At 44.0% G+C, this 27,176-nt stretch overlaps 1 protein-coding gene across 1 annotated transcript in view; it reads left to right on the top strand.

The window, feature by feature from the left end:
• Positions 1–27,176, top strand: part of LOC145352911 (immunoglobulin superfamily member 5-like) — a 76,442-nt gene that overhangs the window by 31,082 nt on the left and 18,184 nt on the right. The window contains exons 5-8 of the mRNA XM_080203211.1: positions 1,187–1,321; positions 5,702–5,726; positions 8,345–8,457; positions 19,064–19,122. Coding sequence (XP_080059337.1) covers positions 1,187–1,321; positions 5,702–5,726; positions 8,345–8,457; positions 19,064–19,122 — 332 coding nt within the window. The remainder of the gene's footprint in view (positions 1–1,186; positions 1,322–5,701; positions 5,727–8,344; positions 8,458–19,063; positions 19,123–27,176) is intronic.

Below are 27,176 nucleotides of genomic sequence, written 5' to 3'. Positions count from 1 at the left end.
AACCTACAAATTTTGGACTCAAAAATGAAAGTGTTACAAACTGAGAAGTGCTGATATATCAATGGTCAGTGGAATCTTGCAAATCTCCTTACATTATGACCACCTCAAGTCACCAAAATATTGCAGAACATTACGCTGAGAAAATAATGTCAAGTGTAATATTTTGTGAAACTATACCATAAAACAACGGAAAGACTTGTATTTCTATGGTATTTTGTCAACTTCAGGAGAGCTGGTGAAATATTTTTCAACTGTAATCACTATTCTAATGTTGAAAATGTAAAGAACACAGGATTCTAGCATCTGTAGGATTCTGATGTCTTTTATTACTTCTTAAATCATGGCAGCGTGGTGGCACAGTGGTTGGCATTGCTGCCTCACAGCAGCAGGGATCCGGATTCGATTCCCGGCTTGGGTCACTGTCTGTGTGGAGTTTGCATGTTCTCCCTGTGTCTCCGTGGGTTTCCTCTGTGTTCTTCAGTTTCCTCCCAGAGTCCAAAGATGTGCATGTTAGGTGGATTGGCCATGCTAAATTTCCCCTTACTGTCATGGGGACTAGCTGGGGTAAATGCATGGGGTTATGGGGAACAAGGCCTGGGTGGGATTGTGGTTGGTGTAGACTCGATGAGCCGAATGGCCTCTTTCTGCACTGTAAGATTCTATGAACTCTAAACAGGAATATGTTACAATGATTCTGCAGTAATAGAACTCTTGTTAATAATGTGAAAAAGGACAAGGGCATTTTAGCTGTTAAAATTATGGTCTGTGGTGAGTTCAGATGTGTAATGATGGGTGAGGGGAGGAGGGGACGCGAATGATTGATCTCAATCTCCTTAAGACGGGATGGTCAGCCAATTGCTAATACCATTTATTCAAATGCATGGATGAAGACACTGGGTGATCAGAGTCTCAGTTGTTACAACCTCAAAGTCAAACAAGTTCACGTAAAAAGTTAGACGCTAGGGTGAGCAAAGAAAGTGCCTTTGGAACCCTTATCCCAGCTACAGTCAACATTTTCAGGTGAGATAAGGAGAGAATGTCTTGACCTTGACTTGAACTTCACTCTGGCGTTTAGGGATACGGCCTTGAATCCAAGCCTCATAGCTCCTTATCAGCACGTCCAAACATTGCGTATCAGAAATAGGTTGTGTGCTTGGGATATCAGCTGGTGACTAATTCCCTGAAGTGTTTGACTTTGCAGCCAGTCAAGATCGGACCTGGTTGATTGCTGCTATTGTGGTGCCTATTATTGGGTTTATTCTGCTTCTGATACTCATCGTCATCATCGTCATGTGCTGCATAAAACGAAACAAACACTCCGGTCAGTACCTGTTTTGTAAATTAATCCTTCAAATACTGACACATTTGTTTATTTGTAATTTTTTTATTGTTCTTTGTTTGCACCATGCTGCCTTAAATTTGTAATATTCAATCTCCATGGTAAATGTGCCTGAGTGGATTGGAGCATGCTTTGATGTAGTATAATCATATGGTGATATTCATACAAAAAGGAAATGTTTGTCCCCCAAATTCCCCAGTTGATGGTTGTTTCAGTATTTGCTGTACTACAGCTCACAATTACTAGTACAAAAGCAATCTTTATTTAAAATTGATGAGGTGAGTTTTTCTTATTCACTTATGGGACATGCGCGTCACTGGCTGGCTAGTATTTATTGCCCATCCCTAGTTGCCCTTGGATAGCAGTTGAGAGTCAACCACACTGCTGTGGTTCTGGAGTCACACGTAGGCCAGACCACATAAGGATGGCAGATTTCCTTCCCTAAAGGACATTAGTGAACCAGATGGGTTTTTCCAACAATCTATGGTTCCATAGTCATCAGTAGATTCTTAATTTCAGATTTTTTTTATTGAATTCAAACTCCACAATCTGCCATGGAGGGGTTTGAACCCAGGTTCCCAGAACATTAGTAGACTATCTGGATGAACAGTCGAGCGGTAATACCATTAGGCCATCGTCTCCCCATTTACCAGTCTTCCTTAAACACAGGGGTGGTGCCAGAGGACTGGAGGATTGGGAATATTCCATACTTGCTCAGAACAGGGTGCAGCCGATAGCTGCAGATCAGTCACTTTGACTTCAATGGTAGGAAAACTTCTGGAACTGATAGCTCGGGATAAAATTAATTATCACTTAGGCAAATGCAGGATAATTAAGGAAGGCCAGCATGGATTCATTCAGGAAAAGTCATGTTTAGCTAGCTTGCTGGAGTTTTTTGAGAAGATAACAGAGAACATGGCAGGTGGCATGGTGGCACAATGGTTAGCACTGCTGCCTCATAGCGCCAGGACCGGGGTTCGATTCTGGCTTCGGGGATTGACTGTTTGGAGTTTACACATTCTCCCTATGTCTGCGTGTGTTTCCTCCAGGTGCTCCAGTTTCCTCCCACACTCCAAAGATGTGCAGGTTAGGTGGATTGGCCATATTAAATTGGCCCTTAATGTCCCAAGATATGCAGGTTAGGGGGATTAGCGGGGTAAATACTTGGGGTTACGGGGAACAGGTTTGGGTGGGATTGCCCCTTAATGTCAGGGGGATTACAAGGATAGGGCCTGGGTGGAATTGTTGTTGATACAGACCCAATGGGCCAAATGGCCTCTGTCTGCACTGTAGGGATTCTATGATTCTAACATTGATAAGGCCAACACTGTTGAAGTGGTGTATATGGATTTTCAAAAGGCATTTGATACAGTGTCACATAACAGACTTGTGAGCAAAATTCTAAATCATGTGATGAAAAGGAAAGTTGGCCCTTGGATAAGGAACTGTCTGAATGACAGCAAACAAGACGTAGTGATAAATGCTCGTTCTTCGGATTGGATGAAAGTTTGTAGTGGAGTTCCCCAGGAATCAGTGTTGGGACCTATGCACTTCCTGATATGGATTAATGACCTCGGCTGTGGTTCTCAGGACATTATTTTGAAAGTTGTAGATGATACAATGATTAGAAATGTTGTTAACTATGATGAGAGTAGTTTTGAACTTCGTTCAAAAGGACATAAACATATTGGGCTGGGCAGACAAGTGGCAGATGAAGTTCAATGCAGAAAATTAGGGGGTGACTCATTTTGGCAGAAAGAATATAAAGAGTCGATATAAAATAAAGTGAGAAAACTCGATTGGAGGACTAGGAACAGAGGTTAAGTAATAAGTAATTGAAAATGGCAAGGCATGTTGAGAGAATGGTTATGAAAACAAATGGTATCCAAGGTTTTACTCATCGGGGCACAAGAATAAGGAGACCATGTTAAACTTCTATAAGACACTAGTAAGGCCTTATCTAGAGGGCTGCATCCAGTTCTGAACACTTGAAAAAGGATGTGAAAGCAATAGAAAGAGTATAGAGTAGATTCACAATAACGGTTCCAGATGTAATAGCTATAATTATCAGGATAGATTGGAGAGGACGGGACTGGTTTCCTTGGAGAAAAGAAGTCTGAGTCATTGGGAAAATGTTAGAGTCCATTATAAAGGATGTAATAACAGAGTATTTAGAAATGCATGATATAATCAAGCAAAGTCAGCATGGTTTCATGCAGGGGAAATCATGCCTGACAAATGTATCAGAGCTATTTGAGGTGGTAACAAGCAGGATAGATAAAGAGATTTAATATATTTGAATTTCCAAAAAGCATCTGATGAGATACCACATAAAAGGCTACTTAATAAGATAAGAGCCCATGGGTGTTGGGGGTACTATATTGGCATGGACAGAAGATTGGCTAACTGATAGGAGATAGAGTGTTAGGATAAGAGGTGCATTTTCAGGATGGCAATCTTTAACTAGTGGAGTGCCACAGTGATCAGTGTTGGGGCCACAATTATTTATAATATGTATTAATGACCTACAGGGCTGAAATGGTTGCACAGGAGGACGCAGGTTTAGGGTGCTGGGGAGTAGATACAGAGGAGATGTCAGGGGTAAGTTTTTCATTTAGAGGAGGGTGGGTGAGTGGAATCGGCTGCTGGCGATGGTGATGGAGGTGGATTCAATAGGGTCTTTTAACAGACTTCTGGATGAGTACATGGGACTCAATAAGATAGAGGGTTGTAGGTAAGCCTAGTAGGTAGAGATATGATCGGCGCAACTTGTGGGCCAAAGGGTCTGTTTGTGCTGTAGTTTTTCTATGATTCTACACACAAGGGAAGTGAAAGTACTGTCGCGAAGTTTGTGGATGGCACAAAAACAGGTGGGAAGGCAAATGGCAAGGATGATGCAAAGGGCGGGACCTTGAGCTCACACTCTTTGGCTACGAGATCACCAGCCAGGTCACCATTTCCAATAATTGCCACCCCTCACCGGCGATGTAATCAGGTTCATGCCATACTGGGCTAGGCTTGTATCTGTGGAGTTTAGAAGAGTAAGAGGCAACTTGATTGAAACATGTAAGACTCTGAGGGGTCTCGACAGGGTGATTGTGGAAAGGATTTATGCTTACTGTCTTTTATGGGAGAATATAGAACTTGGGGGTCACTGTAAAAATAAGAGGCCACCCACTTAGGGCAGAGACATGGATTTGTTTTCTCTGAGTGGAGTGAGTCTTTGGAATTCTCTTCCTCAAAAGGTACTTGATTCAGAGTCTTTCATTATCTTTAAGGCAGAGGTAGATTGACTCTGAATAAACAAGAGGGTGAAAAGTTATAGGCTGGAAGGTGAAGTTGTGGTTACAATCAGATCAGCCCTGCTCTTATTGAGTGGCAGAGCAGACCCCAGGGCTAAGTGGCCAACTCCTAATTCGTGCATTCAGATGTACGTTAAATCTGTTCTCCCCTTGTTCTGGATGACTACATGGTTTGCATTCAAGTGAACCATAGAGTCATAGAAATCATAGAAACCCTACAGTGCAGAAGGAGGCCATTCGGCCCATTGAGTCTGGACCGACAACAATCCCACCCAGGCCCTATCCCTATAATCGCACCTATTTATCCTGGAATTCCTCTAATCTACACATCCTGGGACACTAAGGGACAATTTAGCATGGCCAATGCACCTAATCCACACATCTTTGGAATATGGGAGGAAGCTGGAGCACTTGGAGGAAGCCCATGTCGAAACGGGGAGAATATGCAAATTCCACACAGCCAATGACCCCCAAGCTGGAAATTGAGCCCAGGTTCCTGGTGCTGTGAGCCAACAGTGCTAACCACTGTGAGTCAAGGAAAGCATAAGCTGGTGATAAGGTTAACTATGATGGATCAAAATTGATTGAAATACAGTCGGTGCAGAACACTGAGTCCATTACATGTCCTGGAAGCTTTATTTTAAGACAGTAGTTTGCCTTTTAAAACTCATTATACAGTTTTCAACTGAAACACGTTATTTCCCAAAACACTCAACCTCCTTACCTCCCTTATTGGGCAATTGGCAAGTTGGTATAGATTGTTCAAACCCAAACTTGTGATCACCTTACCATGATTTACTGCATCCCTCCAGTTTTGAACGTCCCTTGCACTGTTTGTGTTGGCCCTTCACCCAGATGTAACACCTGATAAATTCCCACTCCTCCAATTGTTACACTTGGACACAGATACCGTTAAGATACTACGTTGTGTTGGAAAGAAAATTCTACATGACGAAACAACAAGCAAACTGATAAATTAGGATGTTATCTTCAAAACAAAAGGAGATTTTCATTTTTAATTAAATTATTAATATTATTTAACTCTTTCTTTTCTTCCTAGAATCCAGTTATCAGAATGAGTTAAGGTAAATACCTACACATTAGTTCTTTTCCAGTATTGTATGTTTACTCATAAAGCGGTCAAAACTCTTCAAAAATGTTTCACCTTCCTGATTGCTCAGTATCTTGTTAAACAATAGGGCCCAGATTCTGTACTTAGTTTGATGTTCTTAGCCGGGATGTCAGTAGATAGCCCATTACCAAAGGTATGCAGATTAGGTGCACTGGCCATGCTAAATTGACTCTTAGTGTCAGGGGGATTAGCAAGGGTAAATGTGATGGGTTATGGGAATAGGGCCTGGGTAGGATTGTGGTCAGTGCAGACTTGATGGGCTGAATGACCTCCTTGTAGGCACTGTAGGGATTCTATGATTCTACTGATATCAGCAAGGGAGGAGAAAATTCACTCAGTGTTCCTGTTCCCCATCGCTGTGCAGTAACTCTTGTTGGAAGGCACACAAGTAAATGTTAAATGGGAATAGGTACAGGCTGAACCGTGATACAAGCTGAGGCCCATTAAAACTTACTCTGTGTAGACTGGTCAATGAAAATGGGCAGTTGGGAAAGTTACTGGATGGAAACCACTATTTTTTACGCTGAACCCCAGAATAAATAAACACTATTGGGAAAGAAGAGGAGAATATTAGGGAAAAAGGGAACTATTCAACATAAATCCAAAAATAAGAAGAAATTGTCACCTGACATCACACAATCTTACCTTCAAACCTCAACAGAAATCTGCTGAAAATCTTGGGGTGGGGGGAGGAGTGGGGTTTTCCAGCTCCGTTAGAGGGTCTGTGGGAATCCCAATGCCCCACTGAATGGGGTGTTGACCAAAGATTGTGATTCCCACTGGATGTCAATACAACTGGGATTCACCTGACTCACCCTGTAGGCCCCAAAAATTATGCAAACCCACTAATTGTAATACAGTTAGCAGGATGGTCCCCCTTCAGGGTCCTTGGCTCCAGGCCAGGGCATCTCTGCCAGGGTGCCAGATGGCAGTGAACTATTGGTGCAGTGGAGAATCTCATCTGCTAGATACTGCCAACGCCAGAAGGAAACACTTGGTTTTCCTGCTGGTGTGGGTGCTTAGCCCCAATTCAGCAAAAAAGTGACCGTCTGTGTTTTGGTAGCTAAATATCTCAAGACATTTTCCACAATGAAATCTATTTGAAAGAGTAATGTTTGTCTTGAAAGAAAATGGAATATCAATCAAGTCCCACAAACATGAATGAGATAAATGGTCAGCTCGTACTGCTTACTGTTGCATTAATTGAGGGATGAATGTTGGCTCAGAAGATCACTGTGTCCCCCTTCGAATGGTGTCATAGGGTCACTGCGTTCCACTGGATTAACCACCAAAACAGAGCTCCCTCTTCTTGTTAGTTGCTTTATTGTCCACCACCATTCACAACTGAATGTGACAGGTCTACAAAGCTTTGAGCTGGTCTATTGATTATGGGATTGCTTCTGCTGGTTAGTTTTCATTTGCTCATGTTGTAGCCTCACCCAAGCATTCTGGGTGAACTCTGGTTTTTGGAAATCAAGTAAAAAGAATTCCGTACAATTAAGGTTGTAATAGGAGTATCAATGCTGAAATGTGCAAGTGAGAAAAAGCAAAAACTTGGCAGTCATCAGGCTGAACAGAAGTGTCAGCTTTCTTCAGTTGGCTCACTTCAATCTAGAAGGGGATGACCAAAGAACACAGGTCTTTAAAATTATGTAGGCATTGAGAAATTTTTCCAATTTTAGGGGAGGTTGAAACAAGGAGTCATTATTATAAGATAACGTTAACCACTGTGTCACCAGGGGTGGCACAGTGACCCAGTGATTAACACTGCTGCCTCAAAACTCCAGGGACCCGGGCTTGATTCTGGGTTACTGTCTGTGTGGAGACTGCACGTTCTCTCTGTGTCTGTGTGGGTTTCCTCCGGGTGCTCCAGTTCCCTTCCACAGTCTGAAAGATGGGCAGGTTAGGTGGATTGGCTGTGCTAAATTGTCCCTTTGTACCCTAAGATTTGTAGTTTAGGGGGATTAGTGGGTTGATTACGTAGGGCTACTTTGTTAGGGTCTGGGTAGGATACTCCGTTGGAGATTTGGTGCAGACCCAATGGGCTGAATGGCCTGCTTCTGCACAGTAGGATTCTGAGCAAGTCAAATAGGGAATTCAGGAGAAACTTCTTCACATTAAGAGCGGTGAAAATGTGGAACTTATTATCCCAGGCAGTGGTTGAGATGAATTATAGAGCTGAATTTAACTAGATAAGCACCTGAGGGAGAGATTGAAGTAGGTTGGAAGGAGGCTTATGTGCAGCATAAACACTGGCATAGGCCAGTTGGGCCCACTTCTGGCTTCATATTCTAAATAACTGTGTAATTAATTCATTGCAAAAAAGATGGATTAGGTGCCTGTTTTGTTCATGCTTGTGGTATTGTGCAGAAATCCTTCCAATATGTTTCAACTCAGTGAGCTTTCCTCACTCAACCTACAATTTTGATGTGGGGACAATATCTCTTCTACCACTCAACAAACAAAAGCCTGTTATTCACTCTCAGCCATTCGACCAGCTGTGTAGCACTATGTAGATTCTTCATTTGTATATAACCTGCTCCATTTTCACCTTTTCTTGTCACTCTGAAGAAAAATATCGAAGGGGAAATCTTTTGAGGCGACTGGGAATGATCCGAAAATCTCCGGGCTGGACAACTTTGGAATGTCCACTGAAAGTGTGCATGATTACCAACGTACCCCAAGTAGGTGTTCAAATGCATGTCTGTGTGCGTTAACATAGAGAAATTTCTTTGTGTCCTTCCGCAATCTCCTACATTGTTTCTGGGCGTTTTTGCATTGCTGTTAATGGGTATAGCCATTCAATTCCAATTTAGATGGATATCTTTAAACGCAAATGTGCCAAATCACTTTGCGAGGCAAAAAATAGATGCCACCTCCTCACTCAGGAGTGGTGGTCGCTGGAAGGTGAGTGATGAAGTGTGTAAAAAAAAAGTTACTCTCTATGTACCCAGCAAATGGAACTTTATTGAGGTAGGAATGCCACTATTCACTTCACAAGTGTCATGTGAGAGGCAGAGAATCTACAAGTTGGGTGATGGGCAGAACAGAGATAAATTATGTGTGCTTTGCTCGAAGATTTCCAGGGTGGAATGCTCCCTTCTGTCTTACATTCTGTGGCAAGGTCAGAAAGTCCAGAATGATGCCTGTGTAGAATACGGAGAGCTTTTATGCGCCGTTGTGTGTTGCCCACCTCATTAATTACACTTCTGCATGGTTCGCATCCATGTCTTGCCGCGAGGTGGACAGAAAGCCAGAAGCCCCGCTGCTTACCTGGGCATCATATTTAAAAGGCACTCAGACTGGCCTCAATGAATGGTGCCAGGTCTCTGTAAGGAGTATGAGCAGGAGAAGGCAATAAGTCGCGACTCGCCACTTCAGCAATGCATCTCCGGAGCATCAGGAAAGGTGGGACATTCTCTTCTTCAGGGATGGCTGCCAGATGCCCACCCGACTGACCACCCTGGTGGGGGAAGGGTTGGCTGAGATAGTTGGCATCTGCAGGGTCCAGAGGAGGACCACCCTACCCAGCAGGAAATGGATGAATGATCTCAGGAATGCTGTAAGGGTAAGTGTACCTTGTATTCTCCAAACTCACATCACCACTCATTTTGTGTTCCTGTCATGGGTTGTGGGTGTCACTGGCTAGGCTAGAGCTGGCAGGGGAGGTTCAGTGACCGGGTCAGTGCTGATGGTGAGGTCAGCTTCCCCCAAACCTCGACTGAGAAACCATGCAAAATCCAGAAAACCTCGGAAAATTAAGGTGATTGATGAGTGCCATATTCAGCCAGCAAAAAGCAGCATTATTCTCTCCAACCTCCATTCTAGGTGCCAGCAAGAGGAGGGTGGAGAAAGCCTCACACCTGGACTCATCCCCAGCCCATAGGACAGCCTGGAGGAGGACAAAGACAACAACTTTACACATGTACAGTCATCACAGCATTCACCTGCACCCCCACCAGCCCAGAGACCTACACCTCGATGGGTCATTGTCTAGACTTGGGCTCACACTCTGGTCACTTTATGGACACATGTCCACAGCAGGAGGAGGCAGTGACGGCCTATGTCCCTGGCACTCCGGACTGCTGGAGAACAGGCCTCTGCTAAGTCAGAACTAGGTGATGAACCACTGGAAGTAGTCATGGAGAAGATGCTGGGTTATCAAAGAGAGTAAGAAGTCTCTCAGCACCAGGTTAAAGTCCAACAGGTTTATCTGATAGGACTTCAACCTGGTTGACTTTAATCTGGTGTTGTGAGACTTCTTTCTGTGCATATCCCCGTCCAACACCGGCATCTCTACATCATGGTTATCAAAGAGAGACAGGGCAGATATGTCAAAGGCAGAAGAGTCTGTTCACATTCTCTTCGATATTATGACTCTGATATGCGAGCACATTGAAGTCCCTACAGGAAGATGGCAGATGCTATGAAGAAGCGAAACATATAGTTTATGCTGGAGAAACATTGGTCTAGCTATGGGTGAACTTCTGCAGTGTCTTGGTCAGAGCAGAAGGGCACATCTTGACCTCCCTCCAAGTACAGGTTCGCCTCAGGGAATCAGGGAGGGGCCCTTAGGCACCCTAAAAGAAAGAGGAGCATCAGACAGATACCCAGGGGGCATCCATCCAGAGCCTTCAAAGGCTGCCCAGTGCTCTCAATTCTCTCTGTCTGTGACCCCCACTAACTCTCTTAATTTTTCAATAACTCCCTTCAATGCCCAAGCCATTGATATTCCTCTCTTTCTTTTCCTTCAACCTTCTCTCCGTAATGCCTCTTCCAAGCCCATTTCCTCTTAAAATAAGCCTCCCAAGTCGCTCTGCCATTTCCGATTTGTGAACAGCAGATATCTCTGTTCATTCACTCTCCTCTGCACTTCATCATTTGTTATTTTTTCGGTTCAGCCAACCCCTTCCATTTTCCTTCAGACCCCCCATTTCAAAGCTATTAATCAAGTTACATAGGAACATGGGAATTAGGAGGGGAAGTGGGCAATTTAGCTCTTTAATGCTGCTTTGCCATTTAACATAATCATGGCTGATCTTATCCTGGTCTCAGCTCCACTTTCCTGCCTGCTCCCCATTGCCCTTTTATTCCACTTTTCATCAGAAACATTTACATCTCTTTCTTGAATCTTTTGATTGATTCTGCCATTGGTTCCCTCTTTCTGTAGGGCAAAAGTCTCACAAACAATATTCCAAATCATGTTCTTTACAGGCCATTTTTTGAGTTGTTTTATTCACCTCTCTGGATAGAACTGTCGCTTCTTATCAAAGATGGCCTTTCCCATTGTTATCCTTGTTCATATTTCTTTGTTGTAACTTGTATCTGCATAAATACTTGAATCCTTGCAGCTGTCCTAGTTCCTTTCCTTTTATGAACATCTCTAAGGTAGGGACATGTTCGGCACAACTTTGTGGCAAATATTTCTTGGCGATTTTGAGATATGCATCACTTGATTTTTGTCCATGTTCACTTTCATTCCAAAGTTCATGTCTGCTGTTACTGAGCAATCTACCAGTTTTCTGTAATCCTCCTCCTATGCTTGCTTTAGGACAGCACGGTGGCACAGTGGTTAACACTGCTGCCTCACAGTGTCAGTGACCCAGGTTTAATTCCTGGCTTGGGCCGCTGTCTGTGCGGAGCTTGCACGTTCTCCCTCGTGGCTGCATGGGTTTTCTCCAGTTTCCTTCCACAGTCCAAAGGTTACGTTGATTGGTCATGCTAAATTGACCTTAGTGTCAGGGGGGATTGACTGGGTAAATATGTGGTGTATGGGGAAAGGGCCTGGGTGGGATTGTGGTCATAGAATCATAGAGATTTACAGCATGGAAACAGGCCCTTCAGCCCAACTTGTCCATGCCGCCCTTTTTTTTTGAAACCCCTAAGCTAATCCCAATTGCCGGCATTTGGCCCATATCCCTTGTACCCATGTAACTTCCTAAATGCTTTTTAAAAGTCAAAATTGTACCCATCTCTACTACTGTCTCTGGCAGCTTGTTCTAGACACTCATCACCCTTAGTGTGTAAAAATTGGCCTTCTGGACACTTTTGTATCTCTCCCGTCTCACCTTAAACCTATGCCCTCTAGTTTTAGTCTCCGCCACTTTTGGGAAAAGATATTGACTATCTAGCTGATCTGTGCCCCTCATTATTTTATAGACCTCTATAAGATCACCCCTCAACCTTCTACACTCCAGAGAAAAAATCCTAATCTATCCATCGTCTCCTTATAACTCAATCCATCAATTCCTGGTAGCATCCTAGTAAATCTTTTTTGCACTCTTTCTAGTTTAATAATATCCTTTCTACAGTAGGGTGACCAGAATTACACACAGTATTTCAAGTGTGGCCTTAACAATGTCTTGCACAACTTCAACATGACATTCCAACTCCTGTATTCAATGTTCTGACCGATGAAACCAAGCGTGCTGAATGCCTTCTTCATCACTCTGTCCATCTGTGACTCCACTTTCAAGGAACTATGAACAGGTACCCTTAGATCTCTTTGTTCTGTAACTCTCCCCAACACCCTACCATTAACTGAATAAGTCCTGCCCTTGTTCAATCTACCAAAATGCATCACCTCACATTTGTCTAAATTAAACTCCATCTGCCATTCGCCAGTCCACTGGCCCAATTGATCAAGATCCTGTTGCAATTGGTCACTGCAGACTTGATGGACTGAATGGCCTCCTTCTGCACTGTCAGATTCTATGATTCTTCGTCATCTCTAAAATCCCAACCCACTGCCTCCCAAAGCAATCTGAACATTTTCTGTCTTCAATCGTTCCTGTGATCATTTCTTTTGCATGGATTTTGAAGTGGACTGGGGCTAAATGATGCTCTTGTCAAACTCCTCTTCTGATTGCAAGTGGTTCTGACTCCCCATGGTTGCTGTTTGTCCCATGTACAGATTTCTTATGAGTCGTCTATCTCTCCAGGTTGCACGAAAGATCCCCCCATGATTCCTGTCCATTCCCTCAACTGCATTCATACAATAATCTTATAACACCAATTGCTTCCCTTGCCCGTCTTTCTCCCTGGATTCCCAACTGATCACCATTATTGGTGACAATGGCACAGTGGTTAGCACTGCTGCCCCTCGGCATCAGGGACCTGGGTTCGATTCCTAGCTTGTGTCACTGTCTGTGTGGGGTCTTTATGTTCTCCCCGTGCCTGCATGGATTTCCACTGGATGCTCTAGTTTCCTCCCACGGTCCAAAGATGTGCGGGTTAAGCGGATTGGCCATGCTAAATTGCTCCTTAATGTCAAGGGGATTAGCTAGGGTAAATACATGGAGTTATGGGGATAGGGCCTAGGTGGGATTGTGGTCGGTGCAGACTCCTTCTGCACTCTGATTCTATGACTCTACCTCCCATGCAGTGCCTTCCAATCCTTTGTTTTAACTCACAACACAACCTTTGATGGATGGACAATCAGATTAAATGCGCAAAAATCAGAACAACAGTATGCCTTTGGCTTCTTTCTTTGGGTGATCATTATTGAACGGGACTTGTGATCACAAAGATATGGTTTTGGCATCATGAGAGAAGATGATATACCTGGAAGATGCTTGCCAATGTAGGGAAATTTCAACTGCACAATGTAATGGTGGAACGAAAATATGTGAACAGTGTCAAGAATCCAATGGCCCAGCCTGGAGCTGACACAGACTGTGATCATTGGGAGAACGGAAAAAGTTGGAGAAGATGGAATAAGCAGAAAATAGTGGAACCCAGAATGGCTGCAAGGTATAGATGAAGAATTTTTTAAATGAAATGAACAAAGCATCTGGGCTTATCTACTTTAATACTTGCAGCCTTCCTAGCGCTTCCTCCTGTTTTTATCTCCAGTATCCCTGCAACCCAATTCCTTTTCAACTCTGCCACTCCTCTAACAATCTTTGTACTGTTAATTTGCCTGTAGGCTACCCTTTTATAGAAGTATAAAATGACACCGTATGAAAGGGTTCCATTTGGCCCATCCTGTCTCTGCTAGCACTTGGAAAGATCTATTCAATTAATCCCATTGCCCTGTTCTTACTCTTCAAAGGTTATTTATTAGTGTCACAGGTAGGCTTACATTAACACTGTAATGAAGTTACTGTGAAAATCGCCTACTTGAGAAATAATGATAAAGGCCGTAATTCTCTGGACGTTGATGCTGGCAGGATTCTCCAGTCTCGCTGGCATTGGACCCCATCCGTAGGCTTCCCACCAGCATGGCAGTAGGAATTCCCATTGACAGGTGGGACCAGAGAATTCCACTGTGCCACCTCCTACGGCGGGAAACATGCGGCTGGGGGGGGTAGGGTCGGAGAATCTTACCCACTTACTGCAAGCTAGAAGGAATGATGACAAAATGACGTTAGGTTAAGCCTTTAGAAATCACTGATTAGGCCTCAGCTAAAGGATTGTGTCCAATTTTGGGTGAGCATATTTTGAGAAAGATGTCAAGAAGAGAAGGTGCACAGGAGCTTCCTTAGGAATGTTACTAGGAATGCTGAACTTCAGCTATCTGGAGAGATAGAGGCACTGGGGATGCTCTCCTGAAGAACAGAGACATTAAGGAAGATTCAGAACAAGTATTCACAACCATGAGATGATTTGACAGAGTGAACAGGGGAAGACTGTTTCTCCTGATAGGAGAGAAAATAGTCAGAAGTGAGAATATTTTTATGCAGCAAGTTGTTATTGTCCTGAATGCACTGCATGAAAACGTTTGGAAATAGGTTCAGGAATAACGCGAATAAAGGGACTTGGATATATTAGTAAAGTGGTTCCAGGGCAGCATGGTGGCACAGTGGTTAGCTTTGCTGCCTCACAGCGCCGTGGAACCCAGGTTCAATTCCTGGCTTGGGTCAATGTCTGTACAGAGTCTGCACATTCTCCCCATGTCTACGTGGTTTCCCCCCACTATCCAAAAGATGCACTGGTTGGGTGCATTGGCCATGCTAAATTCTCCCTCGGAGTACCCGAACAGGCACTGGAGAGTGGCGAGTAGGGGATTTTCACAGCAACTTCATTACAGTGTTAATGTAAGCCTACCTGTGACTCTAATAAATAACCTTTGAAGAGTAAGAACAGGGCAAAGGGATTAATTGAATAAATTTTTCCAAGTGCTAGCAGAGACAGGATGGGCCAAATGGAACCCTTTTGTGCTGCATCATTTTATGCTCCTATAAAAGGGTAGCCTACAGGCAAATTAACAGTACAAAGATTGTTAGAGGAGCGATGGAGCTGATAAGGGAATTGGGTTGCCGGGATACTGGAGATAAAAACAGGAGGAAGTACCGGGAAGGTTGCAAGTATTAAAGTAGATAAGCCCAGATGGAGGTTGCTGAATTAAAATAGAATAGAAATTGCAGAGATCCTGGCCACAGCCTTCTGATCCTCTTGAGATGCAGGGCTGGTGCCAAAGGATTGCAAATGTTACATCCTTGTTCAAGAAAGGAGAACAGCATAAATCTGGAAATCACAGGCGAGAGTGTTTAACATCAGTGCTGGGAAATGGGAACAATCATTGAGGAAAAAGTTACCAGCCACTTGGACAAGCCTGGCTGAATAAATGAGAGGCAGCAACACATTCCTCAAGGACAAAATCATTCCTGACTGAGTCTACTGATGAGGGAACAGTGAGGTGGAAATCTGGAAAAATCTGGAAGTCTACACTTCCCGCTGCCTCAGCAAAGCAGCCAGCATAACTAAGGATGCCACGCACCCCAGACATTCTCTCTTCCACCTTCTTCCCTCAGGGAAATGAAACAAAAGCCTGAGGTCATGTAACAACAAACACAAGAACAGCTTCTTCCATCAGACACTTAAGTGGACCTACCTGGCATTAAGTTGATCTTTCTCTGCACTCTAGCTATGACTGTAACACTACATTTGGCATCTCTCCTTTCGTTCTCTATGAATGGTATGCACTGTCTGTATAGTATGCAAGAAACAATACTTTTCATTGTACACTAATAAATATGACAATAATAAATCAAATCAAAGAGTGTTTAACATCTGAGCTGGAAAATGGAAAGAATCATTGAGGAGAAAGTTACCAGCCACTTGGACAAGCCTCGCTTAATAAACCAGAGCCAGCAGCACATTCCTCAAGGACAAAATAATTCCTGACTGAGTCTACTGATGAGGTAACAGTGACGTGGGGTGATGACAGTGCTGGCATTGTATGTACATAGTCTTTTGTAATTTGTTTGATAAAGTACAACACACTGGGCTTGTTGGCAAAATTGAATACCGTAAGAAGCCTCAGGTTAAAGTCCGACAGGTTAATTTGGTAGCAAAACCCACAAGCTTTTGGAGCGCTTGCTGCGCCTTTGTCAGGTGAGTGGGAGTTCTATTCACAAACAGGACATATAAAGACACAAATCATTATTTTGTGAATTGAGTTTTGTCTTTATATGCCCTGTTTGTGAATAGAACTCCCACTCACCTGACAAAGGGGCAGCAAGCGCTCCAAACGCTAGTGGCTTTTGCTACCTAATAAACCTATTGGACTTGAACCTGGTGTTGTGAGACTTCTTACTGTGTTTACCCCAGTCCATTGCTGGCATCTCCACATCATGGCAAAATTGAACCCATGGGACAAAAAAGGGAGTAGCAGCTTATGTCTATGAGACACAAAACAGAGAACTGTGGTGAAGGCAGTGTTTTGAACTGGAGGGTGGCATATAGAATGCTTCAACCTTCAGTGCTGGGTCCATTTCCAATCTTCAGGGATATTAATGAGTTAGACCCAGAATACAATTCCAAAATGTGCAACAAAGCTTGGAAGTGTGGTAAAGATTGAGGTAGATAATAACAGACTTCAAGAGGATATTGGCGGGCTAGTGGAATGGGTGGATGCATGGTAGATGAGATTCAATCCCACAAAGTATGACGGTAGAAAGAATGCGGACAGATAATAATGGTCAGCACTGCTGCCTTACAGCACCAGGGACCCGGGTTCAATTCTGGCCTTGGGTGACTAATGGAGTTTGCCCATTCTCCTTGTGCCTGCGTGGGCTTCCTCCAGGTGCTCCGGTTTCCTCCCACAGTCCAGGGATGTGTGGGTTAGGTGGATTGGCCATGCTAAATTGACCCATAGTGTCGGGGGATTAGCGGTGTAAATATGTGGGGTTACGGGGATAAGGCCTGGGTGGGATTGTTGTTGGTACAGACTTGATGGGCCAAATGACTTTATTTCTGCACTGTAAGGATTCCAGATTCTAATAAGTGGGACAATTTTAAAAGGGGTGCAGGTGGGTTTGTGTACAAGTCTTTGAGGATGACAGAACAGGCAACAAGGCAACTAACACAGCATAATGGACTTTCTGAATAATGGCATACAATGTAGAAGTCTAGTTTGCCCTCAGTTAATGTGGAGACTATTATTGAGCACCACAAATGAGGAATACAGATGCTTTCTAAAGAGTACAGAAGAGACTTACTTGAACCTTTTCAGGGATAGATGAACAAATTTGTGGTGGTTCTCTTTAGAGCAGAGAAGGCCAAAAAGAGATTTGATGTAGGTGGTTAAAATTATGAAGATAAGTTAAATAAGGAAAAGGGGCAGCATTCTCCAATCTTTTCCATACTCAGAGGGTGGTGATTGTCTGAAACAAGCTGCCAGAGATGGGTACAATTTTGCCTTTTAAAAAGCAGTTAGATAGTTACATGGGTAAGGTGGATGTAAAGAGATATAGGCCAAATGCAGGCAATTGGGAGTAAGTTAGCTTGGTAGAAACTGGGTGGCATGGGCAAGTTGGGCCGAAAGGCCTGTTAATAAGAACATAAGAAATAGGAGCAGGAGTAGGCCATCTAGCCCTTTGAGCCTGCCCCGCTATTCAATAAGATCATGGCTGGTGTGAAGTGGATCAGCTCCACTTCCCACTTTCTCCCCATAACCCTTAATTCCCTTGTCTATCAGAAACCTATCTACCCATGACTTAAATATATTTAGCGAGATAGCCTCCACCACTTCAACGGGCAGAGAATTCCAGAGATTCACCACCCTTTGAGTGAAGAAGTTCCTCCTCAACTCCGATTGAAACTGCCCCACCCCCTTATCTTGAGGCTGTGCCCTCTAGTCCTGCTATCCTTTCTAAGCGGGAAGAATCTCTCTACCTCTACCCTATCCATCCCTTTCATTATCTTATACGTCTCTATAAGATCCCCCCTCATCCTTCTAAACTCCAACGAGTACAGACTCAGTCTATTTAGCCTCTCCTCATAGTCTAACCCCCCTCATCTCCGGTATCAGCCTAGTGAACCTCCTCTGCACTCCCTCCAAGGCCAATATATCCTTGCGCAAGTGCAGCGACCAAAACTGCACACAGTACTCCAGCTGCAGCCTCACCAGTGCCCTGTACAGTTGCAGCAAGACCTCCCTGCTTTTATATTCTATCCCCCTTGCTATAAAGGCCAGCGTCCCATTTGCCTTCTTGATCACCTGCTGCACCTGCAGACTGGGTTTTTGCGACTCATGCATGACTCATGCACAACTCATGCTGCAAACCTCTATGATTCTGCCCCACTGTCAGCCAAAATTCCATTCACTGTAGGGGGAGTGGTGAATCCCAGCCATGGACAAGGTCAGAGGTTTCCAACCAAACTGTCTGCAATAGTTGAAGGTTTGATAACAAAGGAACTGATTCAAGGAGACATAAGGGAAATCGTTTTGATGCAAGGATTGATTAGGATTTGGAATGCACTCTCTGGTGGGATGTGCACACACATTCCAATATTAGCATTCAAAACAGAATTAGATAAACATTTGAAGGAGGAAAAGATACAGGGATTTGGAGAAAGAGTAGGATAGTGGGAGTAACTAATAAATAAACTTTAAAAAAACTTAAACTTAACTGGATTCCTCTTTGAAAGAGCTGGCACAGACTGAATGGGACGAGTGGCCTCTTTCTGTGTTGTACTATTCTATGATTCCAAGATTGCCTTCAATTTTATGGGAACTTGGTCACACACACACAAAACAGACTGCTGTCAAAACTCTACTTGGCACAAGATTAGGAGTGATTTGTCTTCCTGCACTCGCAACAACATTACAGAATGCTGCATAGAAACAGTTTAAAGAAATAAAAAAAATTGGTAAATAACAAAACTATTGTATATTTACAATGGAAATGCAAGTGTTGTAGCAGTGTCATAGTCAGTGATCCTCAAAGTTTATCTCTGAACTGAACTACAGAGTGAAAAAGCGTGCTGTTTATTAAAATTGTGTTTGAATATGTAGTACTGCTAGCTAATTTTATATCACTCATGATACTCTTTCTTTGACAGGCCCTTCACCTCACCAGGTAGACAAATGGTCTTGGAGTAAGAGCAATGGTACCTTGGAGGTAAGCACAGCAGATGTGGTTAACACTGACATTCCAAACAAGGAAAAAATATTTTCTGTGTAAAGACTCAACCAAAGGAAAAGTTAAAGTTTATTTATTAGTCACAAGTAAGGCTTACATTAACACTGCAATGAAGTTACTGTGAAAATCCTCTAGTCGCCACAGTCCAGCACCTGTTTGGGTCACTGCACCTAACCAGCACATCTTTCAGACTATGGAGGAAACTAGAGCACCTGAAGGAAACCCATGCAGACACAGGGAGAACGTGTAGACTCCACATAGACAATGACCCAAGCCAGGTCCCTGGCACTGTGAGGCAGCTATGCTAACCAATGTGCCACCGTGCTGTTCTGTATTCCTATTTCAGCTACAAAAATTGAATTATAACTTAATAAACAATGACATTTTTATTTAGAAATGTGGGCTAACAGGTCTTGACACAGCGAATCCCACATAGTTGAGAGTTAAGTTTTTTTAAATAGTTCTTTCATAGGACATGGGCGTCATTGGCAAGATCAGCATTCCAGGTCAGTGTTTGTTGCCCATCCCTAATTGTCCTTGAACTGAGTACCTCACTAGGCTATTTCAGAAGGTAGTTAAGAATCAACCATATTGCTGCAAGTCTAGAGTCACAGCCAATTTGGTATCTTTCCCAATAGGGCATTAGTTAGCTAGAATGGGTTTGACAACAGACTAAAATTATATTTGTCCTGCTTGCCATAAACAAGATTTGATTGCAGATTTATTGATGGAATTCAATTTCCACCAACTGCTGTGATGGGAGTTGAACCCATGTCTCTAGAGCATTTGGCCAGGCCTCTGGGTTACTAATTCGGTGACATTATGACTACATCACCATTGCGCCTGCAAATGTAGGTGCTATTCTCCCGAAAAGCAAAAAAGGTGAAAGAGCATTCTTTAGATGGTTTCAACTGAAGGAGGAACGTTGGCCTGGACACAAGGAGAGGTCCCTGATTTTTCTTTTGAATAGCATTGTCAAAGAAGTTACACTACGCAAAACCGTTTTCAGGTTAAAATTTGCATTCAGGACTCAATAGTTCCCCTGGGAAGTCCAACCAGAATTTTGGTACCACATCTGGCTCTGCTGTACAAGGGATGCAAGAAGAAGATTGGGAAATGGATCATGTTAGGTGAAATGATAGTGATGGGAACAGGAAACGTTTCTCCAGCCACAGATATGAATCCCTTTTCAAACTTGGTCCTTCACACTTTCTACCTTTGCTGCCTAATGATTTTATCTTGTTCTGTGGATCCTCTTTTGAGGGTGACAATATGGCACAGTGATTAACACTGCTGCCTCACAGCGCCAGGGACCTGGGTTCAATTCCAGCTTTGGGTGACTGGCTCTGTGGAGTCTGCACATTCTTCCTGTGTATGCGTGGGTTTTCTCTGGGTGCTCTGGTTTCCTCCCACACCTCAAAGATGGGCAGGTTGGGTGGTTTGGCCATTATAAATTGATCCACAGTTTTTGGGTGGTGCAGTGGTTAACACTGCTGCCTCACAGCACCAGGGACCTGGGTTCAATTCCCAGCTTGGGTGACAGTCTGTGTGGAGTTTGCATGTTCTCCCTGCATGTGCATGGGTTTCCTCCGGATGCTCTGGTTTCCTCCCATATTCTGAAAGGTGTGCTGGTTAGGTGCATTGACCCAAACAGGTGCCAGAATGTGGTGACTAGGGGAATTTCACAGTAATTTCATTGCAGTGTTAATGTAAGCTTTACTTGTGACTAGTAAATAAACTTCAACTTTATAAACCTTACAACCTGCAGACAGATTGGGTAAACATTTAATTGAATTGCTGGAAGCTAATTTTTTTGAAAACCACATTAATCTTTTTGAGACTAGAAGTCTAAAGTGATCAAAGAGAAAGAATTAAAATAACATGAGTTTCCTTGCTGGATCAAATTGGGACACTGTGGGTGCAATGTACTGCAGGTATGCTGACCCCTCCGTGTCCTCGCCACTCCCTCCCTTTGTACCTTCCTGCCAGGATCAAAATATAGAATAAATTGGGGTGGAGATAAGAAATGGCAAGGGAAATAAATCATTTGTTCATAGAATCATTACCGTGAAGAAAGAGGCCATTCGTCCCATCAAGCCTGCATTGACAACAACCCAACCCAGACCCCATCCCTGTAACCCCACGTATTTACCCTGCTAATTTCCCTGACACTAAGGGGCAATTTAGCATGGCCAATCCACCTAACCTGCACATTTGTGGACTGTGGGGGGAAACCAGACCAAAGAAAATCCATGCAGACAGTCACCCGAGGCCGAATTCAAACCCGCGTCCTTGGCGCTGTGAGGCAGCAGTGCTAACCACTGTGCCACCATGCTATCCCCACTGGTTGTAGTGGTTTATAAGCCTCCTGACTGTAGCAACACCATAGGACACAATATAAATCAAGAAGTAATGGTAAGAAATGTGTTGTGATAATCATGGGGGATTGTCATTGTTATGATGGCCACAAAGGCCATTGGGGATCATTGATAGATCTCCCCATGGGCTTTATGGAGGATGAGCTGCCCTACTGAATGAGTGAAGGCTCGCCCAATAAGGAGTGGACAGCAGAGGATTTTAACCCATTGCTCATTTAGGACCTGCGTTGTAAGTCCCAAGGTGTTGGCTATCTTGCTGCAAGTTGCAGATGTGACCCTTCTCTTTGGTACAAAATAAAAGGCGTTTGTGATGGGAAGTGGCGTTTGGTTCAATTACCACATTGGCAACAAGGAGAAAATCATTTTCTTCCCAGCTCTCCTACTGAGCAACCTCTGTAAGTCTTCCCTCTGGTAAGAAAAAGCCAAAAAACCATTATGCCTCTTCTTGGGAAACCCAAACCTTACGATACCAGTGAAAAAGACTGGGCCCAATATACAGAGCGCATGTTTTACTTCTTCCGTGCTATTAACATTGAAGGAGGTGGAAAACAAAAGGCAAAGTTGTTGACAACATATGGAGCCCCGACTTTCATGATAAAAAGTCTGGCTGACCCGAATGTCCCTGACTCAAAAACTGTTAATGAAGTAGCAGTCCTGAGTAAAGGCTATTATGACACAAAGTCCTCAGTTATATTTGAGAGATATCACTTCAACATGGCTGCGACAACTCCTGGGGAACCTATCACTGAGTCCGTGACTAGGTTGTGGAAAGTTGTGCCTTGAAAGTTTGGCATAATAAGGCCCGTGCAACTTGCAGAATGGGCTGAGCCTGTAGTCCCTATTCCCAAGCCTAACAAATCAGTTTTTTTGAGTGGGGATTATAGACTAACTGCCTTTCACGTCTCCAAACCTGATAGGTACCCCATGCCCCAAATCGAAGATGAGTTGGACTGTCTGTACTGAGTCTGCACATTCTCCTCGGGTCTGCGTGGGTTTCCTCCCACAGTCCAAAGATGTACTAGTTCGGTGCATTGGCTATGGTAAATTCTCCATCGGTGTACCCGAACAGGCGCCGGAGTGTAGCATCTCGGGAATTTTCACAGTAACTTCATTGCAGTGTTAATGTAAGCCTACACTAATGTGACACTAATAAATAAACTTTAAAAAAAGCAACATCGTCCAACAAAAGCAGAGTGGTTTCTCTGCAAAATTCAGTGAGTGGAGGATTGTTGCATAAACCTAGCGCAGTCAGTCCCAATCATTTTAAGCAGTGATTTTAGATGAACAACAATATTAACCCTATTGTGATAGGGCATGGTGTTGCCATAATATGGTGCTCCCATTCTCTGCTCTGACTAGATGGGTTTGTCAATCTAACTCTGATTTGTACCAAATCGAGGGTACATTTTGTTACTTGACATATCCTGATTAAGGGTTAGATTGAGATGTTTCCACTCATCTCACACAGGACCTTACATCCCTTTAGAATCCTAGAATAGAATCCCTACAGTGCAGAAGGAGGCCATTTGGTCCAGAGACTCTGGACCGACCATAATCCTATCCAGACCCTATCCCTGTAACCCCCCATATCCACCCTGCTAGTCTCCCTGACACGAAGGGGCAATTTTCCATGGCCAATCAACCTAACCCACACTTCTTTGGACTGTGGGAGGAAACTGGAGCATCCGACGGAAACCCTACGCAGACACAGGGAGGATGCGCAAACTCCACACAGGCAGTCACCCGAAGGCAGAATTGAACCTGGGACCCTGGCGCTGTGATGCAGCAATGCTAACCACTGTGCCACCGTGCTGCTCTTTAGTCACGACTTACATTTTGACATAAGCTCCAGAGATAAAGTCTTAGGTTCCACACACACACACACACACACACACACACACACACACACACACACACACACACACACACACACACACACACACACACACAAAATTCAATCCTTTACTTTAAATTTAACACAACTGGAATGGTGCAATATTGCCCTGACTCAGAGTGAGGCCTGATGAATACTCGTACTCCCAAAACTGACGTGCTAGTTCATTACCATGAGTTGTGGGGCAGCCTCACTGTGGAACAATCCATCAGATCTACTGCTGTCCATGACTTGAGTTGTAAACTGTACGGTTCCTTTGGGACACTCAGCATAGATCCCAGCTGCTGACACAGCAGCAACATGTGGATTAGTTTGCTGTATTTTACTCCGATTAGAGTGATTGCTCACATCCCTCGTTGGCTTTGGCCCACTCTGCTGCTGTCTCGATGGTAAACGAACATGTCCTCAAGTCTGCACCCATTGGTTCCATAGAAGGAAAGAGTAGCTTGAGCAATGGCAGCTTACATTTTTGGAGTGCTTTCAATCTAAAATGGTCCAAGGCACTTCACAGGAAGCAGTAGCAAATGAATGTTTACGCAGCCACGTAAGGAGATAGTAGGTCAGATTTATTCATTCGTGAGACGTGTGTTGCTGGCTGGCCAGCATTTATTGCCCATCCCTAATTGCCCTTGTACTGAGTGTCTCACTCAGCCATCTCAGAGTGTGTAGAATCAATACAGTGCAGAAGGAGGCCATTCGGTCCATCGAGCCTGCACTGACCACATCCCGCCCAGGTCCTATTCCCATAACCCCACATATTTAATCCCTTTGACACTAGGGGCAATTTAGCATGGCGAATCCACGTAACCTCTACATCTTTGGAGTGCAAGTGAAAAATCGGAGCACCCATAGGAAACCCATGCAGACATGAGGAGAATGTGCAAACTCCACACAGACAGTGACCCAAGGCCTGAATTGAACATGGGTCCCCGACGCTGTGAGGCAGCATTGCTAACCACTGTGCCGCTTGGTTGAGAGTCAATCATATTGCTGTGGGTCTGGATTCACTTGGAGGCCAGACCAAGTAAGGACAGCAGATTTCCTTCCCTAAAGGACATTAGTGAATCAGATGGGTTTTTTCTGACAATTGACAATGGTTTATGGTCATCAGTAGATTTTTAATTCCAGATATTTTTTAAATTGACTTCAAATTCCACCATCTGTCAAGGTGGGATTCGAACCTGGGTCCCCAGAATATTTGCTGAGTTTCAGGATTAATTGTCAAGCGATCGTACCACTAGGCCATTGTCACCCCCTGCCTTATTCTCTGACGATGTTTCTAAGAGGAAGCAAGTAGATGAGAAATATGAGAGGAGCAAGGATAGTTCCCTGTTGGCGGGGGAGTACCAGCAATAACCGTGTGAGAGCAGGAAGAGAAGGCATTGCAAGTGATACCATGGCTAATATCAAATAGATAAGATTTGAATTAGGTGAGGACAGTCTTAGCCAGCTGGATATTGGTGGAGAGGTGTTGGAGGAAGTATATTGATCAAACATGCCAATGGCTATAGACAGATCCAGAAGGATGGGGAGAGATAATTTACATTTAATCACTTAGGGTGTCATTTGTGACTTTGATAACAGCCATTTTGGCATTGTGGCATAAGAGGAAAACTGCTCAGGAAGGACTCAAACATTGAGTTGTGGGAAGGATGGACAGATTTTGGAAGTTTTTTTTATTCATTCATGGGACACGGGCATTGCTGGCTGGCCAGCATTTATTGCCCATCCCTAGTTGCCCTTGAGAAAGCTGTGGTGAGCTGCCTCTTGAATCGTTGCATTCTACATGTGTGGGTTGATCCAAAATACCGTTAGGGAGAGAATTCCAGGATTTTGACCCAGCGCCTGCAAAGGAACGGTGATATATTTCCAAATATAGGATGGTGAGTGGCTTGGAGGTTAACTTCCAGGTGGTGATGTTCCCATGTATCTGCTGCCCTTGTCCTTCTAGATGGAAGTGATCTGGGTTTGGAAGGTGCTGTCTAAGGATCTTTGGATGTTCGAGTACTTTGGAAAGGGATGCAAGTTAAAGATGTGGCAATACTTGCAAGGATGGGAAAGTTAAGGGTTGTGATTTTTTGAGGAGGAGGTGATGGCAGCTAATTTGAAGTGGGGGGAACCAGTGGCTAAGAAGAGAGAACTGTTAAAATGATCAGATAACATTGCATGTTGGAAGGGAAGTTAGGTGGTAAGCAGTTTTGTGGGAATAGGGAGATGACTTGCATTTATGAAGCTTTCTTCATGACCAAAGTGTCATATGTATCAAAGTGTTTCACAGCAATTACCACCTCAAAAACCATTAAGAATGGGCAACAAATGCTGGCCTTGCCAGTAATGCTCACACCCAAGTTAAAAAAAAATGTAGCAATCATGGCAGCTAATTTACATCCAGCAAGTTCCCAGAACCAGCAATGTAATGATGATTGGATAATCTGTTTCTGAAGACTTGGACATTAGCAAGAACACCCTTGTCCCACCCTTGATTCCCCCATTCTTTGAATACTGCCCTGGGATCCTTTACGTCTAGCTCAGAGGGCAGACCGGGCCATGATTTAACTTCTTATTCAAAAGACCTCCAACAGTGCCATGCTTCCTCAGACCCGATGGTGCATTAGGTCGGAAATCTGTGAAATGACAGAGGCGGAAAGGAGAGTGCTATCAGGGAGCCGTGGTGAACATCTTTGTATGATAGATTTTGCATTTGTCCAGATTGCAAGGTTTCACATGTCAAACACAACACTGAGTACAGAGTCAAAACTGCCTAAAATATTCAGGAAAAGATTGTGGCTTGTGATATCAATGCTGCTGCAACTAGTCAGAAACCAACTCAGAAATGATTGCAGGCATCACGCCATTTGATATATTATCTGCTGTGTTTCTCCCCTCCTCTCCCGAGGTCACTGTGACACCATGTTTGGATGTTTGCCAGTTCTCCCCCAACTGGCTGGTAACACGTGTGCGTGAACAGTGGCAGCGTAACCTGGTTTTCCTGCCCAGTACATAGCTCGAATTCTAGGTGTTAGGACACAAATGTACAAACAATAAGCTGCCAGTGACTGGTGCTCCAGCTGTGGATAGCTATCCCCTCTGTTATTCAGCTGATAAGCTCAGAAATGGAGACCAGCATACTCTTCCTCAGTTGCAAACCATGTTTGGCTACTTTCCTGTTTGGGCAGTTGGCCAGATGGAGAAATGAGACTAGGATACCAGTGGGAAGGACAACTATTGAGGCTAAGCCCACTTCTTTCCAGGCAAGGAAACATGTTCCAGGAGAAGGCCAGTCGGAACGCGGAGTGGAGTTGGGAATATTGCTCATTGTTTCTCTGCTCCAGCTCTGTGGTGGTGGAGGCTTATACTATAGATATCTATATTCAGAACAGCTCCCTCAGCACAGAGCAGGAATCATAGTCATACAGTGCAGAAGGAGGCCATTCAGCCCATCGAGTCTGCACCAACCACAATCCCACCCAGGCCCTATCCCCATAATCCCATGTATTTACCCTAGCTAGTCCCCCTTACGCTAAGGGGCAATTTAGCATTGCCAATCTGCCTAACCCACACATCTTTGGACTGTGGGAGGAAACCCACGCAGACACGGGGAGAATGTACGGACTCCACACAGACAGTGACCCAAGCTGGGAATCAAACTTGAATCTCTGGTGCTGTGAGGCAGCAGTGCTAACCACCGTGCCGCATAAAATGTGAACCAGATGTGAACTAGGGATATTTCTGGCCTTCGTGCTTTAATTCCAAATATGCAT

Source organism: Carcharhinus amblyrhynchos, chromosome 15 (genome assembly GCF_965287045.1).
Source record: "Carcharhinus amblyrhynchos chromosome 15, sCarAmb.v2.hapA, whole genome shotgun sequence".
Classification (NCBI taxonomy): Eukaryota; Metazoa; Chordata; class Chondrichthyes; order Carcharhiniformes; family Carcharhinidae; genus Carcharhinus; species Carcharhinus amblyrhynchos.
Note: the sequence above shows the minus strand (reverse complement) of the source record. Positions and strands in the feature narration are given on the sequence as shown.